At 57.7% G+C, this 8,108-nt stretch overlaps 1 protein-coding gene across 2 annotated transcripts; it reads left to right on the top strand.

The window, feature by feature from the left end:
* Window positions 1-363: 363 nt before the first annotated feature.
* SP8 (Sp8 transcription factor) lies at window positions 364-5,308 on the top strand. Of its 2 annotated transcripts, none has more exons than XM_077303635.1 (2): window positions 364-486; window positions 1,511-5,308. In XM_077303635.1, exons 1-2 carry the CDS (start codon window positions 466-468, stop codon window positions 2,927-2,929), a joined length of 1,440 nt encoding a protein of 479 aa, XP_077159750.1. In that variant the 5' UTR covers window positions 364-465; the 3' UTR covers window positions 2,930-5,308. The 2 variants fall into 2 exon arrangements, with proteins under 2 accessions (XP_077159750.1, XP_077159752.1); XM_077303637.1 differs by lacking the exon at window positions 364-486 and adding an exon at window positions 771-1,019.
* Window positions 5,309-8,108: the final 2,800 nt, after the last annotated feature.

Raw genomic sequence — 8,108 nt, 5'->3', positions numbered from 1 at the left:
ACTCCTCATGGGGATTAAGAGGCGCCTTCAAGCGACGACATCCCAGAGGGGGGACAAGCAAAGGGCTTGGAGCTCAGCCTTAAAAATGGAAGCAGGGCGAGGGCAGGGAAGGAACGCTTGAGGCAGCGTCTGTGCATTTGCTCACCCTCCCTCGCCTCCGCCAAGCCCCGGTCTGTTTGCACTCTCTCCCCCTCTCCTCTGCTCTCCCTCGCCCTGCCCAGAGGAGCGGCGGCGGCGGCGGAAGGCACTCGACGGGGCTGATGACCTCACGCGGCAACGCAGCGCAGCGGCCGGCGGAGGCGCAGATTGGCTGGCGCGGGCTCAGCGGCACTTCAAAGCCTGAGAGGGAGCTACAATTGTGGTGGAATGGGCGGAACTGATCATTGTATTGCACACCTCTAAAAAAACACGGCCTCTGATTTATCAATATAAAAAAGATCCTCTGAGAGGAGGGCACTTTGTGGGATGGCAACTTCACTTCTAGGGGTGAGTCTGAGGATTCCTTTTCTGCCCTCTGGCTGTTTTAATTGGGTGCCTTTTCTTTCCCCCCCTGGGCGATCGGAGAAGGGTTAAAGTCGCCCCTCTCTTGACCGGGGGCTATCCGTCTCCCCTACTGAGGCGTTTTATTTCTGCCTCTCTCTCTCTCTCCCTCTCCCTCTCTCACAAGTCCTAGGCAGTTCGAGAGAAAAGAAAGAGGGGGAAGAGGGGGAGGGGAGGGGGAAGGAGAAGGAGAAGAGGGCAGTCACTTTTGTCCCTGTGCAGGAAAAGGTTTTAAGGGCATTCGTAGGGACAGCCTCCAGCGTGGAGGCAGCGCAGTTTCGGGATTCCCGGAGGACTCAGCTCTCGGTGATCCGCTGGAAGGGGAAAAGCTGCTGCTGCTGTTGCTGCTTTCAGGCTTCTCTTTACCGGGGACATTTTCGGTTTTTGTTTTAAATTTGCAGCAGATCTTGTTGTTGTTGTTGTTATTGTTGTTGATTTCCCCTCCGGTAACTGTTCTTTGAGCCTGTCATTGCCTGCAGGTATGTTGGACATTTCTCTCTCTATTCCTAGATAAGCAAGTGATAGACATTTTTCAGGGCTGTGTGGGAAAGAAATCTTTAAAATAAATAACCAGAAGTTTCACTGCGATCCGGTCTCATGGTGGGGTCTCTGTTGTCTGCCGGTCATTTTTGGCAGCGACGGGGTGGTCAGAATCTCGGCTTTCGGTCAGGGCACCAAGTGTCCCGCGTCTCTAGACCCGGCCGGAGCTCCAGCTGCTGCGACCCAGCAAAGGCGAGCTGGCACGGCGGTGGCAGGAGACCTCCGGGCCGATCTGAGCGCCGAGCCAGCCCAGGCTGCGCGCCCCAGCGAGAGCTAAGCACACACTTCCAGGCGCCGAAGGGCTCGCGGAGGTGCTTGAAAGGGGGGGCTGCTGAGAGTGGGGGGGGGGCACTGACCAGGGGGAGAGCGCGGGCAGCTCTTTCCCATCCAAGGCTGACGGCCGGCCGGCCTTTCTCCCCTCTCGTTGCAGGAAGAACCTCGCTTGGGCTCCACTCCCCTGGCCATGCTCGCGGCCACCTGCAACAAGATCGGCAGCCCCAGCCCGTCGCCGTCGGCCCTCTCAGACAGCGCCTCGTCCTTCGCCAAAGGCTTCCATCCCTGGAAACGCTCCTCGTCGTCGGGCAGCTGCAACGTGGTGGGCTCCGGCCTGGCCGGCGTCGGAGTCTCGGCGGCGGCCCGCAACGGCTCCTCGGCTCACGCGGCGGCGGCGGCTGCGGCAGCGGCGGCCGCCGCCCTGGTCTCCGACTCGTTCAGCTGCGGCGGCTCGCCCGGCTCCAGCGCCTTCTCCCTGACGTCCAGCGGCGCGGCGGCCGGCTCACCCTTCGCCAACGACTACTCCGTGTTCCAGGCGCCCGGGCCGACTGGCTCAGGCGGCGGGGGCGGCGGGGGTGGTGGGGCGCAGGAAGCCCACCAGCCGGTCTTCATCTCCAAGGTGCACACCTCGGTGGACGGCCTGCAGGGCATCTACCCGCGTGTGGGCATGGCGCACCCCTACGAGTCGTGGTTTAAGCCGTCGCACCCGGGCGAGGCGGGCGCCTCCAGCTGGTGGGACGTGGGCGCCGGCTGGCTCGACGTGCAGAACCCCAACGGCGTCCACCCGGCCGCGGCCGGCGGCCTGCAGGCAGGCTCCCTGCACTCCCCGCTGGGCGCCTACAACTCGGATTACTCGGGTCTGGCGGGCCACTCGGCCTTCAGCAGCGGCGCCGCCTCGTCGCACCTGCTCAGCCCGGCCGGCCAGCACCTCATGGACGGATTTAAGCCCGTGCTGCCGGGCTCCTATCCGGACTCGGCGCCCTCGCCGCTGGCGGCCGGGGCAGGCGGCTCCATGCTGGGGGGCGGCCCGTCGGCGCCGCTGGGCGGCTCCCCGCGCTCGTCGGCCCGCCGCTACTCAGGCCGCGCCACCTGCGACTGCCCCAACTGCCAGGAGGCTGAGCGGCTGGGGCCGGCGGGGGCGAGCCTGCGGCGCAAGGGCCTGCACAGCTGCCACATCCCCGGCTGCGGCAAGGTGTACGGCAAGACGTCGCACCTCAAGGCGCACCTGCGCTGGCACACGGGCGAGCGGCCCTTCGTGTGCAACTGGCTCTTCTGCGGCAAGCGCTTCACCCGCTCGGACGAGCTGCAGCGCCACCTGCGCACGCACACGGGCGAGAAGCGCTTCGCCTGCCCCGTCTGCAACAAGCGCTTCATGCGCAGCGACCACCTCAGCAAGCACGTCAAGACCCACAGTGGCGGCGGCCCGGGCGGCGGAGGGGCGGGCGGCGGCCCGGGCAGCGGCGGCAAGAAGGGCAGCGACACCGACAGCGAGCACAGCGCGCCCGGCAGCCCGCCCTGCCACTCCCCGGAGCTGCTCCAAGCCCCTGAGCCCGGCCACAGGAACGGCCTGGAGTGACGGCGGCCCGGCAGGGAGGCGCAGCTGCTCGGGCGGGGTCGTCTGGCAGCTGCCGGAGAAGGGACCCGGCCCGCCTGCCCGCCGGCGTGTAAGTAGGGCGCCTCCACAGATGCGCGCGGACTCCTCCTGGCCCCCCAGCACGGGGCCAGCCCGGGCCTGGGGAGGGACCCCGGGGAAGCCCGGACTGCCGAGGCAGTGACCTGCTCCAGAGTAGCCCCCTCCGACCCCGGCTTCCTGGGACGAGGGGGTCAGCGAGGGAGGCAGGGAGAGGACTCCAGCTCGGGACAGCCCGAAGTGTCTTCTGGATTCCTGGCAAGGCCCGGAAGCTTCCGCTGAAAGCACTTTGCATCACAGGAGTGGGGAGGCCGCCTTTGCTAGTTCCCGAAGAAACCCTTCTTCCGAGGCCTCGCTTGGCCCCTCCAGCCCCTCCTCCCCGGCTGCTGCCTTGGAGCAGTGGCCCATGCGCTGGGGGGGATTGCCCTGAAGTCAAAGGGCGCCGCCTGGAACTTTGTGTGTGTGTGTGTGTGTCTGCGTGGGTATGATCACGAAGAGCTCTCGTTCCCCAGTCAGTTTTGCCAGAGCATTCTTGCTTGGAACATTTTAATTGGAATCAAGGGGGCATTCGAAAACTAATCTTCCAGGTAACTGCTTAGGAAGGTGGCCTGAAGCCATTTAGACAGCGATCTAAGGTGCTGGGAAGGATGGTGGTTAACATGTACTTGCCATGTCAAGTCTTTTGAAGTCAGCCAGACTCCTGAGTCGAATCACAGCTCTTGGATTTCGGCAGACCGGCAGATGATCCTTGAAACAGTCACTGGGTTTAATCTTAAGAGAAAGCCCTTAAAAACTTGCCCTTGCTGCTTGGTTCTGTTGCCCTGAATTCGGTTGCCTTAACCCTGTGCATCCTTACTCAAGAGTAAGCCAATGGATTAAACTGTGGCATAAACATGCCTGGCTGCTCAGGTCCCGTTCACTCATTTAAAAGAATCGCGGGCTGAGTTGCAAAGCTGTTAAATCCAATTTCGCTTTCCTAATTGATCGTGATGTAGATCTCACTGCAAACCCCTGACATCAAAAAATGCTGGGGGAAGGGAAGTGTAATTACTTTGGCAAGCCCCAAACTTCGCTCACCCCCCTTCCACATCGCATATGCAGCTTCGCTCTCAGAAACATGGAGGGTGAGCCAGCCAAAGGGAAGGAAGTCGTTTTAGTGGAAGTGCTATGCATCTGCTTAACTCTAAAATCAAGTGGACATCACGCTTACTTTTGCCTGGGCCATGCCCCTGATGCTTTTGATTTCTTCCCCTGGTTATTTCTTCTCAGAAAAGACAGGAAAGGGGAGGGGATAACCAAGCTGAAAGTCGAGGAAGTTTCATTTTCTGAAAGTTTCTCCCCAGATCTGAAATGTTAGGGGCTCACGTGCAGAGTTCCATTCATAGAAGCGCCCCTGGTTATAATCAAGACCCTGCTTTTCTTATCACAGGAATTAAGGAAGAGCCTTTGTTGTATTTTCCCCCCAGCGAGTCTGTAGTTTGAATGCCAAAAAGAGGCGGAAGGGAATAGGGACCAATATCTGTAAAAAAAAAATACTGAACTGAATGGTTCCTACAACGAAATCGTTGTAGAATAGCTGAGGATTAAATCTAACTCCACCAGTATGTCGGTGTGAGACACAGTTGTCCAGGAGACGATTTTGTATAGTATTTTTCTTGTATATTATGCCCAGTAAATATTTGAAAATATATTGAAGTACACATGAGCTTTTCTTCCCCCTTCTATTTTTCCCCTCTTTTTGGTCACAAGAAAATATTAAAAGCGTTATTGTTGCAGTCCTAATTAACTGCATTTTTAAACTTGTTCCTTGAAGTGTAAAGCAGATTGCACTTCAGGATATGGTCTTGCTTGAATATTAATTTAGATAGGCATAAGACTGTAATTAAGCAAACACTATTTGATCAATGTTGAATGACATTTAATTTAATGGAGCATGTACTTATTTGCATTTGCTGGCAGTTCAGGTATAGTTAAGTGAGAGTTCGCCTATATTTCCAAGCAGTGGGCTCACCCAGACCCATGTATTAAATAAACTGTCCAAGTGAAACTGACTCATAATGGCCTATGTGTATTTCCTGAAAAAATAAGAATGCTGAATGTTAACTGGAAACCCTCCCGATGCTACATGAATAGTTTGCAGCTCCTGCAAACTAACTAGTCTCATTGTAATGTTGAAATAATTTTGGATATTTCACATTGAAATGAAAAAAAAAAAGAATCCTTTCGCTGGAACACTTTAAATTTGCATTTTAAATGCATGAAATGTTATTGATTTTTATCTGTAAGATTTTAAAAGGTATTAATAAAAGTCAGATAAAATATCTGTTGTTAGGTTAGTTAATTTTTTTAAGGCAAAAGGTGGCATCTTTAAATTCCCATGAAATTCTTCTTTCCGTTTGTAACACCTCCCCCCCCCCCCCAATATACTGCTTAGAAACATCTCTGTGAAATTGGAAGAGGCAAATAAGTTTCGGGGATCGGGATATCAAGCAATCTTTTCACATACAATTGTGTTGGGGTAGGAAAATGTTTGCAGGAAAGGCCTGTGAACATCGGACAAGCCGAAGGGGAAAGAGCACTCCCGTGTTGGATTTATCCTCCCAGAACGCGCCAGGGACTGCCATGTCCTGTCCGGGTCTTCATTCCCTTCCAGGAGTCCAGGCTCTTGGGCGATTGGCAAAAGGGTCATGAGAGGCTGCAGTGGCTGGCGGGCCAGGCTGTTCTTTCCCATGCTGCTTCCCGGTAGAGGAAAACGAAAGCAAGCCTGGAGACCAAAGGACCGCTCACTCTCCAGTCGACCGGGTGTCAGGAGATGTCCCCAGTTCTTGTCCCCCACCCTGGAGAGGGGGGCTTTCGGACCTGCTCCCTGCTGGTAGGCAGTCGGACCTCCCCCCTCCGCCGTCCCTTTCTCAGGCCACCCTGGGAAGGAGGTGCACTCAAGCGCTCAAACCACGCGGGTTGGCCCTGACCGTAGGAGGGCTCCCTTCGGGCGAGAGCAGCACCTCCTCAGCCCAAGCCCAGGACGTCTCTCGGCGACTGTCCCCAAATGTCCGGGAGGAAGCCTGTCATGTGGAGACGCCCTGGGCATCCCAAAAGCGCTTCAGCCGTCCCTGTTGTCTTTGCGGTGGGAGAGACTTTCGGAAGAGGAGACCGGGAAGGGGCAGGGGGGACAAATAAAGGAGGACACGGCAGCTCTCCTGCCCCTACTGAGGTCCCCCTTCCCCGCTGTGCTAATGTGGACGTGCGCATGGCCAGTGCAGCGCTAACACAAGCCAAGCGGGTGTCAGAACTTTCTCCTTGGCAAGGCAAACTTCGCTGGGAGAGCGCCGTCGGCGGCTCCCGGTCTGCTTTGCACCTCAGTCGGAAGTGCGGGGTGATCCGAAGTGGAAAGGATCCGGGTTGGAGCCACATTGAACCCGCTGGCAGCTCCCCCAGTTTGGGAGGGAGAGCTGACCCCGGGGTCATTTCTGTCTCCCCGATCTGATCTCCGGAGGAGTCCCTTCAAGTCCCGATGCCCCCTCCCCCGAAGTTGCTCTGCATCGGCTAAGAGGCCCGCTGTGTGTGTATGGGGGGGGGTGTCTTGCAGTCCTGCCTCTGGGAGAGAAACCGCCCGCGGCCATTCACTGCCCGCTCTGGGACTCTGCCAGAAGAGGGACTGGTCAGTTTGGGTCGCAGGAAAGCCAGGGGGAAGGTGGGCCGCGGGGCTTGGGCAGGCGTGTACTGGGCTGCTTGAGTGGGTCCCCTTTTGCTTTGAATAGGGATCCAAAAGCCGGAGACATGTCCGGGGAAATTTCTGGGCTGCCTCATTTCCAGCAGGACACCTGGGAGCCTGCTGAATCAAGCTCTTCTTCCGGGCTGGGGGATCCTAAACACCACCCCCAGCGCCAGACTTAATTTGGTTTGGTCGTTTGTTTTAGAGTGATATCCTTGGGGGATAAGCCCAGCGGCACTTGGGCAGTCCTTTAGGATCAGGCGCAAACCAGATCGGAGCCGTTCTTCAGAGCTGTAAAAGCAAGAGTGGGCTGCAAGGCAGAGGAGCTTCGACGGTTGTCTGCTGGAGAAAGAGGCAAATGCCGGCCAGGGGGGCTCTAGCTCCAGCGAGGCTCTAGCGCCCTGCGAGAGAAGGGAACGGCTGCCTCTGCTGCTGCTGCTGCGCGCTTCGGTCGGCCGGCATCTTGGGGAGGTGGCACAAAGCGACCCATCCCCTGCTTGCCTGAGAAGGGGGAGAGTGACAGGCAAAGCAAGGGAAGGAGGACTAGGCTTTGCCGTCAAGCGGGCAAGAGCTGGGGGACGGGGTGGGGCAGAGACCCCGCTTGGCATGGAAAGTTCGCCTGCTACCCCAGACACAGCCTTCCCCCAGCCTCCCTTCTCACCCGCGGGGGGGGGGGCAGGGCGCAGAACGCTGTGGGGGGGGGGTAGAGGCTGCACGGGGTGGCTGGCCTTGGGACTTCTGCGCCCGGTCTTGGCGACTCTCTTGGCGACTCTCTGTCCGCAGTGAGCCTCTTCTCATCCCATCCATCCTCTGGCCAGAAACAGGCTTCCCTGGGGGCGTGTTTAGGTGTCCCCAATCCTTCCTCGGGACCTCCCTCCCTCCCTTCCAGCCTCTGCAGCATCAAATTCCTTTCCCCAGAGGTGGCAGCCACGCCTCTGAGTCAAGGAGCCCTTCTGGCAGGGTCTTAGAGTGCTCGCCATGGGCAAATTTCTCCCACGCCCACCTCTACAGTAGGGGAGGAGGAGGAGGAGGATCCTGCTTGTGGCTGGCAAGGGGGGGGGGAGAGGGGGAGGGCGGGGGCCTTGATCCCCCGGGCTCCTGCTCTGGCCCCCGAGCTGTGATCAGCACTTGCTTGACACCACCGGGAGCCAAAGGTATGTGTGTGTGTGTAAGTAAGTAGGGCCACAGTCCTAGCACTCCTTACATTGAATGAGTATCTGCACACTGGAGGATGGAGAATGCACTTTCATTGCACTTTAGAAGTGGATTTTCATTTTCTGCAGAGGAAAATTCAGCTGCAAAAGCACATTGAATTCGTGCAAAATGAGCCCTAGAAAACCTCTCCACCGAGTCCAGTGGGCATTAGGGAATAATCGCAAACACGTCTCTTTGGAAGTCGATCCATTTAATTCG

This window comes from Paroedura picta, chromosome 11, assembly GCF_049243985.1.
Source record: "Paroedura picta isolate Pp20150507F chromosome 11, Ppicta_v3.0, whole genome shotgun sequence".
NCBI lineage: Eukaryota > Metazoa > Chordata > Lepidosauria > Squamata > Gekkonidae > Paroedura > Paroedura picta.
Note: the sequence above shows the minus strand (reverse complement) of the source record. Positions and strands in the feature narration are given on the sequence as shown.

Excerpts from the sequence above, each read along its gene's own strand:
- SP8 (XM_077303635.1), top strand. The coding sequence starts at position 466 with ATGGCAACTTCACTTCTAGGG. Across the intron at positions 487-1,510 it reads TGGCAACTTCACTTCTAGGG|GAAGAACCTCGCTTGGGCTC; the intron begins GTGAGTCTGAGG and ends CTCTCGTTGCAG.